Source organism: Conger conger, chromosome 8 (genome assembly GCF_963514075.1).
Source record: "Conger conger chromosome 8, fConCon1.1, whole genome shotgun sequence".
In the NCBI taxonomy this organism is placed as follows: Eukaryota; Metazoa; Chordata; class Actinopteri; order Anguilliformes; family Congridae; genus Conger; species Conger conger.
The window spans coordinates 43,211,528-43,227,885 of record NC_083767.1 but is presented as its reverse complement, the minus strand read 5'-3'; the positions used below and the strand labels follow the sequence as shown (position 1 = coordinate 43,227,885).

At 41.3% G+C, this 16,358-nt stretch overlaps 2 protein-coding genes across 3 annotated transcripts; one reads left to right on the top strand and one right to left on the bottom strand.

Moving 5' to 3' along the window:
• Positions 1-352: 352 nt before the first annotated feature.
• On the bottom strand, positions 353-4,608 carry nudt5 (nudix (nucleoside diphosphate linked moiety X)-type motif 5). Its single transcript, XM_061252535.1, has 8 exons — positions 4,455-4,608; positions 4,099-4,179; positions 3,767-3,834; positions 3,354-3,400; positions 3,151-3,258; positions 2,621-2,716; positions 1,753-2,202; positions 353-786 (listed from the first exon to the last, which is right to left on the bottom strand). Exons 2-7 carry the CDS (start codon positions 4,153-4,155, stop codon positions 2,078-2,080), a joined length of 501 nt encoding a protein of 166 aa, XP_061108519.1. The 5' UTR covers positions 4,156-4,179; positions 4,455-4,608; the 3' UTR covers positions 353-786; positions 1,753-2,077.
• Positions 4,609-4,762: 154 nt separating this feature from the next.
• cdc123 (cell division cycle 123 homolog (S. cerevisiae)) lies at positions 4,763-15,312 on the top strand. Of its 2 annotated transcripts, none has more exons than XM_061252534.1 (13): positions 4,763-4,920; positions 5,618-5,689; positions 5,790-5,856; positions 6,459-6,491; positions 7,061-7,156; positions 8,673-8,779; positions 9,019-9,067; positions 9,439-9,514; positions 9,935-10,057; positions 11,376-11,404; positions 11,949-12,065; positions 12,899-13,036; positions 14,051-15,312. In XM_061252534.1, exons 1-13 carry the CDS (start codon positions 4,847-4,849, stop codon positions 14,084-14,086), a joined length of 1,017 nt encoding a protein of 338 aa, XP_061108518.1. In that variant the 5' UTR covers positions 4,763-4,846; the 3' UTR covers positions 14,087-15,312. The 2 variants fall into 2 exon arrangements, with proteins under 2 accessions (XP_061108518.1, XP_061108517.1); XM_061252533.1 differs by having other exon boundaries at positions 14,048-15,312.
• The last annotated feature ends 1,046 nt before the right edge of the window (positions 15,313-16,358 follow it).

Below are 16,358 nucleotides of genomic sequence, written 5' to 3'. Positions count from 1 at the left end.
TTTGCATGTTCTCCCCGTGTTTGCGTGGGTTTCCTCCGGGTACTCCGGTTTCCTCCCACAGTCCAAAGACATGCAGGTTAGGCTGATTGGAGAGTCTAAATTGCCCTTAGGTATGAGTGTGTGAGTGAATCGTGTGTGTGCCCTGTGATGGACTGGCGACCTGTCCAGGGTGTATTCCTGCCTTTCGCCCAATGTATGCTGGGATAGGCTCCAGCCCCCCTGCGACCCTGTTCAGGATAAGCGGGTTAAGATGAATGAATAATCAGTGTGGAAAAATTACATCTGGCTATAGTAATTGCAGTGATAAGCACCACTGATTTATTCAGGAAGAAAAGCTATCCAAGAAAACGGGTACAAATAACTTGTTTATTATTTCGTAACAGTCTAGATAGACAATTAGTAATTTAATTCCACCTTACAGCAGATGAATGGTCAACTGTGCACCATAGTGTATTCCTCATGATTCCATTCAGCAAAGATGGCTAAGACTATGATCTATGGCCTTCTTTGAGAAGGACAAGGACATAAATTAATTTTGGGCTTAAAAAGGCACCTTTTGACACAAGTTCCTCTAAGGTAAGTTTTGTTAGTGAGAGTTAGGAATGTTCTCCAAAGCTACCACAGTAAGATGGAATGCTGAATGTAGATTTGAATGTAACTGTAGGAAGAGCTTCTCTCACTGCTTCAGCACTGGCAGCTCATTCGGCTTGGCCAAGGCCTGTACCATTCCCATAGCGTAGATGTAAACCTTGGAGTCCACCACCAGATTCTCCTTCTTCAGCAAATCTTTGTAGTTTGGAGGGGCATTTTTAGCAAAGGAAAGAAAAACATAAAGACAAGCATAAGACATCCTTATCAGCAGTCAGGCCAGGTCGAATGATGCCTCTTGGCAAAAACCCTAATTTGTGACAATATATTCACAAGCCAATCAGAAAACAGCAGGTGATTCAACGACTCTATACAGTAGGCAGGTAGGTAGTTCCTCTAAAATGCAACAACCCATTGCACTGACAGACAGTTTAAGCTGCTAGGAAGCACTACCTCTGTGTGGTTACCCGGAAAAAAAATTGTGTGCAATTTAATTGCCTTCCCAGCTGGGTGATCCACAAACTAGCCTCTCACTTGGATCATGGTTAGAGTGGGGATGGTGGACACAAGCTGGTATAACAAGCCCAGCCATACATATGGCTGGTAACCATGGCTACACTGACTTCCTGTTTTCTCTTTCCCCCACAGGAAGTCATTATATAGATTAGTGTGATGACTCACAGTATAGGTTTACTACCTTGTTACTTGTCTTATTTGTGTCCAAATCAACCAGTCAGAGATCAGGCCCAAGAATAAACTTGCATGCAAGTTCCATGCCTCTCCTTCACATTACTTGGTGTGTCTAAACCTCAGAATTTATCTCATCTACTCATCCCAGAATTAAGATGAACAGATAATTTGAGACAATTAGAATGTAATCTTAAATCAAGAATGAAGTTCCTGCTACTGATTCATTATAGGAGCCACAGAAAGGTAATATCAGAAATACAGTATACTGCATTTATACATACTTGAGTTTGACAGCAAACTTACAGTAGGCAGTTATTTTAAGCACCATCACTATAATTTGTCAGACAAGGGGAACCAGTATTTTAAATCCACAGATTAAAATGATTAATTCCCCTTGCATTGCAAAAACCATGTCACTTTATTAACTACAATCCAACAAACCAATTTGAATGCTGAATAACAGCAATAACTTACCATCTATTCTAGTTTGGAATTCATTAAGAGGTAGAAGAATCACATCCACAAATTCTGTAAAATAAAGCAAAGCCATGACTTTCAACATACAAGGGCTTTCAAAATATAGTAAAGGTGTGTCTACGTGAATATATGTATGAACAAACCCATACCTCCATCACCTGAAAAAGACAAGAGAGAATGGTCAGAATGATCCAATCCTGGATGCCATGCATATGGACTGAGAAGAACAATATGTCTGGGATGGATATTTATATTTTAAAACATGCATTTAACATTTTCATGATCTGAGAGTACAGTACATCCATTCCTTCTACCTGCTCCCTTACACATAACACCCCCTCTCACCTAACTGCTGCGTGGGATGGATATTCACAGGATCGTCACCGTTGATGTTCACCACGACTATATTTGTGCTGCAGTTTGACAAGCCAGGGTCCAGACACGTCACTATGAAAGCCAACAAGTGACAGATGTGTAAATGTAAAAAACATACACACACACACACACACACACACACACACACACATGGGTGGCAGGCATGTCATAAGGGAGATGCAGGAGGTGGTACTGCATTAGTCACCACCACTATGTGTCACCACTGACTGAATGAATCACATTTCAACAATTGACCAGCAAATGGTCCTTTCATTGAAATACATTAAATTACATGTTATTTACCTGACACTTTTTATCCAAAGTGACTTACAGTTGATTAGACTAAGCACAGGACAAACCCTGGAGCAATGTGGGGTTAAGGGCCTTGCTCAAGGGCCCAACCTTGCGGGTCATGTCCCTTAACCGCTAGGCTACAGACTGCCCCCTATACATGAATCAAGAGGATATGAGAAGATATGTGCTACTGTACCTGGAGTGACCGCGACCACTTCGCCTTGGTATCCTGTCTCTTCCTTGAGCTCTCTCAGTGCAGCCACCTCTGCGGTCTCGTTTTCATCCATAAGCCCTGAGAGAGTGAAACACAGCGCTTAAACCAGTGATTCATAATTCATATTATCATACTGCCCACCACAGGCATGGTGGTACATCTTAAATACAATCATGCGACACATTTTAAATGAAGAGGGGGGCCATGGAAATGTGAAGTGGTCTCCAAGTCAGATACGCAAGTGGGATTTTTGGGCCCCATGAAAAGATTATTGGGCCCCACCACCCCAGGCTACTCCTGCACAACTACAGTGCAAGTACTTGAGGGCCCCTCTCAGTCAAGGCCCCCATCCCCCATCCCCCAATCCCTTACAGCACTCCTGTGGACTCTCGATAGCACTTGTACTCCTGGCCATTTTATTTTGTACAAGTTAAATTCTTGCCCTCAGTCTGAAACACCTGCATGCTAAGAATGGGCGAGCCCAAGTTGACACAGTCATAGAGCCACTTCACCTGCTGGGAACTCAAGTGTGTAGCACCCCATCGGTGGACGAAATTGCTTCACCAGGACCACACAGTCTTTGTGGAGAGTTCTCTTTAGAAGGGCAAATATTCCCACACCTGTTGTAAGAGGGGGAAAAAAACATTAATTCCATTCTAATTTAATTCCTCTCCTCTTTATTAATTGCCATTTTGTAGAGTCAAGTTTCACAGACCGTCAGAATTGCCTTGTCTCGTTGTCCTCTTTACTGTCTCCCAGATTCTAGACAGATATACAGGTCATTATTCTCTCTATCATCAGCTTGACAAAATGAAGTCAAAAGGATCTCAATGCTCCCTGTTACCATATTACGTTCATTTTGTGCACATACTGGTCTGGTGCTCGGAGCAGTATGGTTGACCTCAGAATCATTGGAATCACACCAACTTTTACTCAAAACTAGTCATGTACAAGTACAAAAAGCTGATTTAAAATTTCACCTGACAGCAATTCCACTACCAAGCAATGGGATAATTTTACTTCCAATTACCAGATAACAGTCAGACTCATGGGGTCCAATACAGGATACAAAATGATTTGGCCTTCGCAATAAGGTTGACCTGCTTCCAAAGCCTCAATACAGAATACCTTGTGCTTCCACTGGGGTCCACATAGGTCGTCTTTTCCAGTTTGACCCATTTCCCGGCTGCAACAACCTGTTTTGAAAACACTTTTTCAATTTTTGTAATTAACCAAATCTATGACATTCAACCATTCTTGCTTGAATAAATGTAAACGAAGTAAGAATACAATACATACTGTAGGCCTATATGATCACGCTTTAATGAAGAACCACATTTTAATAAATTAGATGTCTAGAGAAATGTGTAAGCATGAAAGTCTAAATTCATTCATTAACACAGCCTTGTGCATTCAAGGACAGAGTATGATACTGTACCGATGGAAAAGGACGACTTTACCTCCTCCGAGACTACATGAGGTATAGTCGTTGCTTTTTGTTCCCCAGCGTTGCTCATTATTCCTAGTCCACGCCACTACGTCTGCAATAACAGTGTTTAATTAGAAAATGATGATGATTTTTGTTAACATGCCTTGGGGTCGACAATGACATTCGCAGTCAGACGGGACATGCAATTAGCTAACTTAGCTATATCCAGTGCGTTTCTAGATTCACTCCTCGCTAACATCACATAGTTTTAACTCTTCGTTAGGTATGGATATTAGGAATTCCGCAAGTTTCATTTGTCCTGAAAATGAATTGCATTACACAAACATAGATACGAATACAAATTTTAAAAAATTGTAGTTTACTCACTTGAAAAACTGGTTGGTTATGTTCCTACCCTGCTTGTCAAAAAAACTTTCGATTGCTGCTGTTGATTTATGTGATGTAGCTGTATCGTCTGCATTATTCTTACACCCGCCTCCTTGTGCACCATAGTCACATCTCGCCGGGAAACATTGTATACATTTGATGAGTACACTCGTTATTCACCCTTTTGGTATGATTGTAAATAGTAATAAGAGTTATAAGCCTATCTTTTAAAACAATACAGTAATTATAGGAAATATATTTTCACATAACCTTAGACAATTACAAAAGGAATCAGGACACAACGACACAAGTACTGCGGAACTATTTGCATTTCATTCGATATTTTCTCAGTGACCGTTTTGGAGCCGAACAGTTACTGTCACTGAAGCAGAATGAAGAAAGAGCAGGTTGCAAACTGTCAGTTCTCGGTTTGGTACCCTATATTTAAGAAACATACGATTAAAAGGTATAGTTTGGCTTTCTTCGTCGACATTAAAATGAAAATACCAGTGTTGGTGGCTTTGTAGCTAGCCAAATGAAAACGACAAATTAGGTAGCTAACTTAGCTATAAAGCGAGGTTGTTATTAGCCATGTCTGGGTATTAGCACTAGCTACGTAGCTAGTTACTAGCTATATTGCAGGGATAGATTGTTTTAGGCATTATCTACTGAACGTATGCCTCCTATTTACTTGGTAGCCTCGTTCACTCAAACACCATTAGCTTGCCACGAGTAAGGCTGTCATTATGGCAACCAAAGCCAGTCACGTGTTATGAATGACAACAGCATGGTTAACTTAACTTATATGTTTACCAAGTTGCTACTCTTTAACATTGTGTCCGGTGTGAGGTGTGTGTCATTAAAACCCAGTTATAATAGCCAGTACAGAGTGCAAACAAGGAAAAGTTGGTTGGTGTTGAATATAGCATAATATGTGCAGAAAAATAAATGGTTCTATTACAAGAAAGGCTTAGGCATATATATACAGTACCCTTCACTGTCTATGGTATTGAAAGATCAGGATATTTATTTATAGCTAGCATTACAAATAATACTCTGTACTTTGGAAATCAAACAACTTGCATGTCTTTTCCTTGCTGCTGTGGCATTGCACTAGCATCCAGCCCAGCAGATTGTGATGCCACTGTTTTTCTGTTTCCCAGTTTGATTCTTCCATTACCTCAGAATGTGATTGAATACTTACTGGATGATGGGACCGTGGTAGTACATGGAAGGTAAGCTTGTTTTTTCATCCTCCTGTGCTACACATAGAAAGGTTGTGTCTACTTTGCAACAGTAGAACATAACTGAGTAACCTGTATGATCTTGTTTTAGTGAAGACAGCACACAACAAACTCAAACAAACACTGCAGACGGTGAGGAAGATCAGGAGGATATCCAGGTTTGAAAACAATATATTTGAATAAAGTTCATTGAAAAAAGTGCCTCCTTCCTGATTTCCGCTATTCTGTCGTATTTTTCACACAGAGTAGACAAATTCCAAATTATAGGAAGTGTTCAATTGCAGCTATTGCTGCTAAAGGTGTTGCAGTCAGTTTTTCAGATTAAGGGGGCAATTACTTTTTCGCTGTTTGATATCTTTTTGGATTACAGAAAATAAATGGTAATCTAAATAATTGTTTTGTGTTTACTCAGGTTCCTTTTTTCTAATATTACATTTTGTCTAAAGATCTGAAACCATTCAGTGTGAAAAATATGCAATAATAGAGGAAATCAGGAATACTTTTTTACAGCACTGTACTTGAAAAAAAGAGTCCACCCCATGCCAACGTCAAAGTATATGGGACAGCAGTCTTTCCCAAGATGATTGAAAATAGGTCAATTTAAAAAATAGGTATTCCTGAAACCCATCAAGTGAATTTTCCTCAATGCGTCTGTAAAGGACGCTGGTTTAATATGTTCAAGTGTGGTGTTGTAACTTTCTCATCTTCATTACGATTCATTTCTAAGCAGCCGTCTTACTTTGTTTTCCCTGCTTTATAGTGGTCGGATGATGAGACTACAACCACTGTCACAGTAAGTTTATACTCACAACCCCATACCTACTATGAGCTCTATTAGGGATTCATGTTTGCTTCTATTGCAGTTGCATTGGATAAAAGCCTCAGTCATTTTGCAAACATACAGAAATAAAAAGGTAGCCTTATGTTGATTTTCTTTCACTTTTAATGAAGGGTCTACGTTAATTGATCTGTGGACCCTGTTTGGGTTCACAGTTTTACAGGTGAATCTGCCTGCAATCTGATTTTTTAGATTTAGGGATCAAGTAAAATAATTCATGAGAATTGAATGCAAATTGGATAGCATTTGGATTAAATGTAAATGTTCAGAGGGACTACTCTTCTATGGGGTTTGGATTTGTGTGAACTGACTCCCCTTACGCAGAACAGGGCACGTTATTTGCAGTTTTTGCCTCGTACCCTTTTTCAGCCAATGTTTGGAGACTTTCAGAGTTGATACACTTATTGTATTTATTGTATTTGATTGATTTACCGGCCTTTCCATTGTGCTGCCCTGACTGGACGTATGCACACAAGGAACATCCATGTTTTGATGTTCTCTGATCATTGTGATTTTTTCATCAGGCCCCAGAATTCCCGGAATTCAATGCCAAAGTGCAGGAAGCTATAAACCTCCTTGGGGGCAGTGTCTTTCCCAAACTGAACTGGAGTGCTCCACAGGTGAGACAACCCACTGCAATTATGGGGGAGATTTTACCAACAACAAATCTGGAAACCAGTAGAGGGGTTAAAGAACAGGACATCTAAGTCTAAGTAGTGATTATTTACTTGACCCATTTACACACACACACACACACACACACACACACACACACACACACACACACCCACACCCACCTCTTGTCATCCTGTACACATTCCCATTGAATCTCCAAAGTCCAAAGGCTACGGATTAGACAATTATTCAGCGATGTGTCTGCACTCTCATGACTAGAGAACCTGTGTGCTTGAGGGCATAGTTCACTTTCTGGTGTTATTTGATATTATTTAAGTTTTAATTTATGTTTCCAGAGAGATGATAGGATATTAAAGAAAGTGCACTTCACATTACAGCAAATCATCTTTTACGTGTAGATACCTCCAGAGAATCTGTGTATATTACCCATTTATTTTTTGTACAATTACATTTAATCTTATTTTTGGTTGGAAATATTTTCCACGAGGCATGCTTACATGCATTCTGAGATTGTTGCGCTCCAAGGAAATAAGTATCGGCACAACATAAAATCTGATATTTACAGTTTGTTTATTTTTGTGGGAAAAAAACACTATAAAATGAATGTGCTCATATGTACCGCCTCTGGAAACAAAACATCACTGTTCAAGCTGTGAAATAATAGTGAAATTATGAATGAAATGATATCGAACCCAGAAATTGAACTATTCTATGAAAGAACCTTCTCAGATTAAAAGAACTGAAATCTTTCCAACCATAAAAGGCATATAGTACAAGGCAATAAGCCTGACAGTAAAAGTCTACTATCCCTTTTCAAGGATTATAAAAATGTTCATACAAAAATGTAAAAATGGTTTCTCTAATTATGTTCAGACAATAACACAAACTTCTACAGCCTGTTACATGCAATTGCCTGCTTGAAAAGCACTTCTGAGACCAATTACTTCTCTTGGCATTGGTGAAATGCCATCCCCTGTTTAATTGGGGAAGCACACAGTATGTTTTGCTGTTTTAATATCTGTCATCTGTACCCATGTGGGCACTTATCATCTGTTGGTTGAGCAGTTTAGCTTGTCAAGAAGACGTACCCATCATTTAAACTTTATCATTAAAATTAAATCTATGCAGCCATGCCTGTAAGCAGCCGTAGTTCCGTTCCCTCAAATCCCCCAAACTCCCATAGTTCATTGCAGGGTCATTGTCTGTAAGGTCTACGAGATGTCAGGGAATGCTCAAGGGAAATTGTCTTGCTGTGCCAACTCATTAGTTCATGGTTTTGACAAGCATAGCAACTTTATTTGTTGCTATATTTACTTTTACAGTGAACATAAATAACAACATATGGATTGTGGGGACGTTTTCTTTTAAGTAACTGATTTACATGGAGCTTGCATGCCCTCACTCAATCTTCTAAAAGGGCTGTAGTAAATGTTAATATTGTGTTTATTGCCTCTGAAACCATAGTGTAGCCGTTACCGTGCGTGATGTGTCTCTCTCCAGGACGCAAACTGGATTGCCTTGAACAACACCCTGCAGTGCCAGAGCCTGCGAGACATCTTTCTCCTCTTGAAGAGCTCGGACTTCATCGCTCATGACTTCACCCAGCCGTGAGTGCTGCCTACCCAGGCCCCAGGGTCTCAGCGGCAGCCTCAGTGCATAGGTTAAGCATAGTCCAGGACTAAATTTTAAAAAGAATTTAGTCTCAGACTGGGCTTAATCTGTCTATAATAATACGCAGAGTCTGATTTTGGGTATTATAACTCTTTATTTGACAGTAACTGCATAGTACAGTGCATATATTTGGGGTTTCGTTATGTACAGCTGTTTATTAAATATCGTTTTTCAGGTTCCATCGTTGCAGCGATGACTCTCCAGACCCAGAGATAGGCTATGAGGTAGGGGTCTTCGCCCATCTGTGTACTGTGACATTCATGAGCTACAGCTGGCTGTCTTGGCTGAATCTCTGGTGTACGTATTGAAACACAGCACTGTGCTTCCTGTCTGGCATACGTACTGAAACACAGCGCTGTGCTTCCTGTCAGGCTTATGTACTGAAACACGGCTCTGCTTCCTGTCAGGCATACGTACTGAAACAGCGCTGTGCTTCCTGTCAGGCATACGTACTGAAACACAGCGCTGTGCTTCCTGTCAGGCTTACGTACTGAAACACGGCTCTGCTTCCTGTCAGGCATACGTACTGAAACACAGCACTGTACTTCCTGTCAGGCATACGTACTGAAACATGGCTTTGTGCTTTCCTCCTCAGCTTGTGCTCAGGAAGTGGAGCGAGCTCATTCCAGGAGGGGAGTTCCGCTGCTTCGTCAAGGAGAACAAGCTGATCGGTACAGTATGGAGAGAACATGGCTATCGCCGCACTGTGGGGAGAGAGAACAGGCGGGAGTGTTATTATAAAGTGTATTGAGGCCTGTGTTGGTGATAATGCACTTTAAATAAATACTCGAAAAATATATTCTCCTTACCTCCACTTCTCTCCTTCTCCTATCTGGAAGTGGGGGGAGGGGGGCGCACCCTCGGAGAGTCAGGGAACTAGCTTGGTCGAAGTGAGAATGAGAGAAACGGAGGGAACAAAAACACCGGGGAGGTGGAGGGAAAAACGATAAGTGATGAAGGACAGGTTCACAGCCGAACGCTGACGCAGCGTGAGCCGAGAGTAGCTGCTGCCTCACGAGCGCTCCTCCAGCGGAGCGGAAACACGGTCAGGACTCAGGGAGAGACATCACGGACACTCTCACCCCCTACAGGCATCTCCCAGAGAGATTACACCCAGCACTACCAGCACATCTACAAGCAGCAGGACCAGATCTGCAGCGCCCTCCTGGACTTCTTTCAGGAGCACGTCCAGTACAAGTTCCTGGATGAGGACTGTGAGTATGCTTTGTGTGTAGGAGACTACACAATGTGTGTGTGTGTGTGTGTGTGTGTGTGTGTGTGTGTGTGTGTGTGTGTCGGTGTGTGTGTGAGAGAAAGATAGGGAAACACAACCATGAAAAACAAAATGGCGTCCGTACGTTGTAAACAGAGCTTTTCATAGTAGTGGATGGTGAATAGTTTTTTTGTATCACCTGGAACAAAGCACCCTTTTGTGGCTATTGTTAGGCAGCTGAATGAAAATGGGTGATGGGCAAACATCCAGCAACCCATCTGACTCTACTAGGTTGGCATCACATTAAGCTGATGACTCTACGTTTCACGTCAACACCACCAAAATAAAAGCACTTACTAACTCAATTGCAATCTGGATTGTATCAAATGTCTGACCAATTGAGATGGGAGTCCCCCACATAGCACTGGATTCTTACCAAGGTTTCTTAACTAATCTATTGATGAATTCAATAAACTTTTCAATTTTAATAGATTAACGGACATAATTTAATGTACTGTGTGCAGTTCTGGGCACCACATTAGAAGAAAGATATAGAAGCTTTTGAAAAAGTACAAAAGAGAGAAAATAGGTTGTTTCCAAGTGTGAAATGCAACGGCTACAACTTTACGGCTACAGTCTTTATTTTATTCAGGATCAAGAGATTCATTAAAGGGTTTAGCAGAGTGAACTAAATTGATTTTTCAGGTTGAATGCTGATGGCAGAACACGGGGGCATAGGTGGAAATTAGTTCCAGGTAAATTCCACACGGACATCAGGGAGTATTTAGACAGCGAGAGGTCTATTTGTGGAGCTGTGTGCAAGGTCATTCAGTAAAAGTCCCTGGGAGTGCTCAAAGCTAGGTTTAGTGCTGGACTCAAAGCAAATGATGAACTCAGAATGGCTGAATGGGCTGTCCTTGTCATTATGTATTCCTGTGGTCATGTGTATAAATTAAGGTCTTGTCACTGTGTATCTAATTGTATCTAATATGCTAATTATGCTTCCATGAAAAGGTTAGTTTAGCTTAGGCTAACATTATAACCATTCTGTTTAAAAAAAACTGTACTTCAGTGGTCTCCAACCCTGGTCCTGGAGAGCTCCTTGGTCTGCTGTTTTTTTTTTTGTTACTCTGCACTTAAGTAATCAATTAGAGCAGTTAACTCACCTCACCTGGTTACCTGGGTCTCAACAGGGTGCTGTCGGTGAAAACAAAGACCAGCAAACCCAGTAGCTCTCCAGGACCAGGGTTGGAGACCACCGGTGTACTTCATGTCTGTGAACACAATATCTAATGCCGTCTTTGTTCTGTTCCTTGCAGTTGTTTTAGATGTCTACAGGGACAGCTGGGTAAGTAGGAGTTTGTTTTCGTCCTGTTGATTGGTTTTGGAAATACAAGACTCTCCTGCTTCTTTTGTAAGCCCGTGGGTACAGCGTAGGCTGTAAACCACACAGATTAGACCCCGTAGAGTGTACGTGTGACTGGTTTTTTTTATATATATTTTTTTCATGCTTAAATGACTGTTGCAAACATCTTTTTCCTCATCATCTTGTAAAAACTAATTTGGCACGGTGGCTGACTCACCTACAGCACTGCAATCCCAGACTGAATCACTGAACACCAGCTCACAGGACCATTGGGAAAGGCCAAGCCCCTTAATTGAAGCTTATAGAGCAATAAAGGCTCATAATAAAAGTTGCTACTGGAGAGCTACTTAAATGCTAGAAAACCCTTCTAATGCAAGCAAAAAATCACGTTCCGTTCAATTTTGTGTGAGGCTTTCTGGTTGAAGGCAAATAATGGTGGTTATACTGGGGTCATGAACTGCATACATGGGCGAGATTTTGTCTAAAGTCACGTGGCCGTAAAGACTTTTCTCCCTTCTTGTTCCAGGGCAAAGTGTGGCTCATCGACCTGAACCCCTTCGGGCCAGTGACAGATTCCTTACTCTTCACTTGGGAGGAGCTGACCTCTGGACACGATCTGATGGCCGATCAGACTGAGCAGGGGGTAAGAGCTCTCACCTCACCCAACACAACTCCTGCCCTCCTCAGCAGTCTGTAGGTCTGAAGCTGTGTCATTACACATCAACATAAGCATTACATTACATAACATGTTATTTGGCTGACACTTTTATCCAAAGTGACTTACGGTTGATTAGACTACGTAGGAGACAGTCCCCCCTGGAGCAATGTGGGGCTGAGGGCCTGGCTCAAGGCCTGGGCAGATTCTCTTGTTTAAATAATCTGTTCATGTATGACAGGGTTTGTGTGCTGTGGAGGCCAGGCTGGGATGGACAGGCGACATTTAACCCACCTATTATGTTAAGAGTTTATGACCGCTTTTAACCAGAATCATCCACAAAGAAATCTGAGATATAAAAATAGATAATAAAAATGGTTGTATATTTGGACATTTTATACATTTCAGGGTCAAAATCAGTCCATGCAACACATGCAAAGTTGGCACAGGACGGAGAACAAAGCATTATGTTGCATGTTGACTATTTAACTTTCATACAGTAATGGAAAAACTGTTTTTTAAGAGATGTCAAACACTGAGTGTGGTCAAATTGGCCCCAAACATAATAGGAGGGTTAATAAAGTTGCATCTTCTAGTGCCACCATTCTGTTTGGCCTGCTCTTCAATGGTCAGTGATAATGAGCCAACCTGCTAGCTGCAAAGTTGATTACCTGTGTGTGTACCTGTGTCTTTACCTGTGTGTGTACCTGTTTGATTACCTGTGTGTACCTGTGTTTACCTGTGTGTGTACCGGTGTGTGTACCTGTGTGTTCACCTGCGTGTGTACCTGTGTGTTTACCTGTGCTCTCTGCTCTGTGCAGGACGTTCCTGCCTTCCGCTACACCACCAGTGAGGTGACGGTCCAGCCCAGCCCTTGCCTCAGTTACCGGATCCCGCGGGACTTCGTCGACCTGTCCACAGGCGAGGACGCGTACAAGCTCATTGACTTTCTCAAACTGGTAAGAGGCTCCCCTTGACCGGTGTGCAAAGATTAACTATCAGTGTTCAGTAGACACTTGTGTAAGGGTCAGTGGTCAGTAGGCACTTGTGATCTAGCAGTAAATCCTTGAAGAGCAGCTCTGGGGTTTGTTGAGGGTTCTGTTTCATTTTGTTGAGGGTTTTGTTTCATTTTGCAATAAAGAAAGAAGCTCTTGAAGCTGCAGATCCAGTCCCAGTGGTCAGGAGGGAAGTGGTGTGGGAGGCAACAGTACGACAGTTCCCACACACACTGCTGCCTTGAGTGGATTGCAGATGATTAAATTTTTTTTGTTTTTTTGTATTCTCATTATTATGTAAGCACTTACTTGTGTAGGCAGTAACTGCACTGCAGAACTTTATTTTTATATATTTTTGCTAATATGCTTTCCACTGCCGTATCCATCCCATCTCTACTGGATTTTATTGGAGAAACTCCTACCTGTGCCAAGGTGGTACATTAGGTCTCGTGACTGAGATGTGCAGACACACAAAAGGCATGCCCATCAGCACCTCAGTCTAACCATTCTGGGTCTCTGAATTACCCCCTGTGTTCTTTATCCAGGGCTAGGTGTTCCTGGTCCTGAATACTTCTGCTTTAGGCTCTTCCCAGACTATGTAATGGGATGAATTATTTGGCTTAATCACCTTGGGTCACAATTTAATACTATGTTCAGGTACTGAACATCCCATGTGAAGACATTGTATACTATCATACTTTATATAAACTTTTATTATACTTCTCGTATTCTTAAGTATAAAGTAGTATATTTCAGGTATATTTAGGCATACAAATATTTTTCACATAGGATTTCACCATTCACATTGAATTTTCAGGCTGTTATTGTCTCTTATTAATCAAACTGCAGTCAGGCTCAGATGGACCAAAACCAGACATCTCTGGAGACTATGAGAATTAGCTATTCAGTACCAGACCTGCTGTGTATAAATCAGACTAATATTGTTGTGATGTATTCTTTGTATTTTTTTTGCAGCAGAAAAGCCAGCAAGACGAATCTGATGAGGAGGCCTGAATAATCGGAGAAGGGAGAAGATAAAAGACTGAGCTTTTATAACAATAATAATAATAATTATTATTATGAATAATAATAATAAGTACAGTCTAATGTGTAATGGCTTCCGTCAGAAGTAGAGTGCAGACGCTGTATGCATGTTCATGAACAGGTTATTTTGAAAGTACACACAGAATCACGGCTGGTGGTCTTTTATCAGTACCAATGAGGCTACTATATGAGTATTTATTGAAGTCTGCTGAGATGACAGACATATGCAATATTCAGAGGTACTTGCTTTTGCTGTAATTTATTGGATATTTTCACATTGCGGGTGGGATAGCGTTTGGCGGTGTTGCTTGGGTAAAAGAAAACAGGCGGGTTTTGAAGTTGGTTTGTGCCCCGACACAGCCGAACAGTAAGGCTATGGGCCGGAGCATGTTTTTGTAAGCTGTGTTTAAGAGACGCCTGAGGGGTCCCAGCAGGTCATCGGCTGTGTGTGACTGCAGTCTTCACCAGCCTTGAAAACAAACATGGCCGTCAGGGCTCCGGCAGTCATTTCTCTTGATTAACACAAAGAGAATCACATAAAATGAGCTGCTTGCTGATTTTCATTTGGGGTGGGGGGAGCAACACCAAAAAGGTCAGTTTGAGTTCTTTTGCACCAGTAATTCAATAACACTGCGATAGATTGACGACCTTTCCAGGGTGTATTCCTGCCTATCGCCCAGTGCATGCTGGGATAGGCTCCAGTGCCCCCGTGACCCTGACCGGGAATAAGCAGGTTAGATAACGGATAGATACACTTACATCATTTATTCATTATCATTTATTTGGGTACCAGCATGCTATTTCAGTGATACGCAATTATACACAGATCTTTTCACTTTTTGTTTAAAACATAATTAAAAAAGGAAACAGTTTCAATTCCAGCAGTCCTGTTACACCCTTGGGGTTGTCTTGATGTTTCCATGTGTTGTGTTTTTATATGGGAGTATTTTTGGTGAAAGGCCTCTTGCATATAGTGATTATGTAATTAGTGAGTCCATAGAAGGGGGAGCTATTAATAAAGCATACAGCTCTACTGCGTTACCTGTACTGTCTACTTATGAGTTGAGAACCTGAATTCATTTTTTATAAAGGCCAGTAATGTAGAAACAGTGGCTAGAATGTAAATGTGTTTTGCTCTGGTAGATTATTACATGAATGCAATAATAAATCCATCCAAACTTTGCCATATTTTAAAATGCATCTGAAATATTGTTGATCTTACTTGGGTATTTTCACAAAGCTTTGTGGTTTTCAGTTTAAAAAATATTTCACATAAATAACAATATTTCAAGCAAGCCATATACCATAATGAAGTCAAAAAAAAATATCTGTTATCATTTTTAATATAATTTTGTGAACTACAGATGATGGAGAAGAAAATGATTATATAGTTTCACTATCCTCCTCTAGGGGGTGCAACACACTCAAAAATCGTTCTGAAAAGTTGTGAAATGTGTTGATGTAACAATATAATTTTGTTGAAGACAATTATCTGTGGATTGTGTGACATATTTACACAGTAATTAGAGGGGCTGATTATATTTGCATATCAAATTGGTATATATCAAATTAGGCTCAGTAGATGTGCAGTAGCTATTGTGGCTGTTGTTTTATTTTGCATGTTGTTTTATGAGCTCTGGAGAGCAAGGGTGAGAGAAGGGAATTGATTTCAGTTCGGGGAATATGACCAGATTGGATTGGCCCGGTGACTTTCAGCAGTCTGTCATGGTAACTATCAATCGTTCCCTTCAACCAGAAAAGGGATTGGCAAAGCATTGGTATTGATTGAAGCCCTTTGCACCTGAATATCACAGAGGTCATCGGGCTGAGATTGATCAGAACAAAAATGAGTCCAGGGAATGAAAAAAGGAAACTAGAGAGAGTCCATTTCTGGCCTTTTCACATTTTGGCAGAGCAGTTCTGACTTGTGCGGAGTGTAATGAACCTTGACATACACAGCCAAGGTCAGCATCCTATTCCCCAGAATACAGAAATGGCAGTATAATATATGAATACGATAACTGTGAAGTGACAGAGCTCAAAATGGCGGGGGTTGTGGCACTGACAGACCAAATGCTGGAAGGTTGTGGCTGTGGCTGATCCACTCAGCCCTTGTGTACAACTCTCACGCAGTGCAAAGACGACAGCAGTGGGGCACTGCCCTGTGTGGTGGCTGTACTCATGTGGTGTATCTGGCCAGAGAAATTGGGTTTAGTAAGACACCCAGGCTCCATTATGAAGT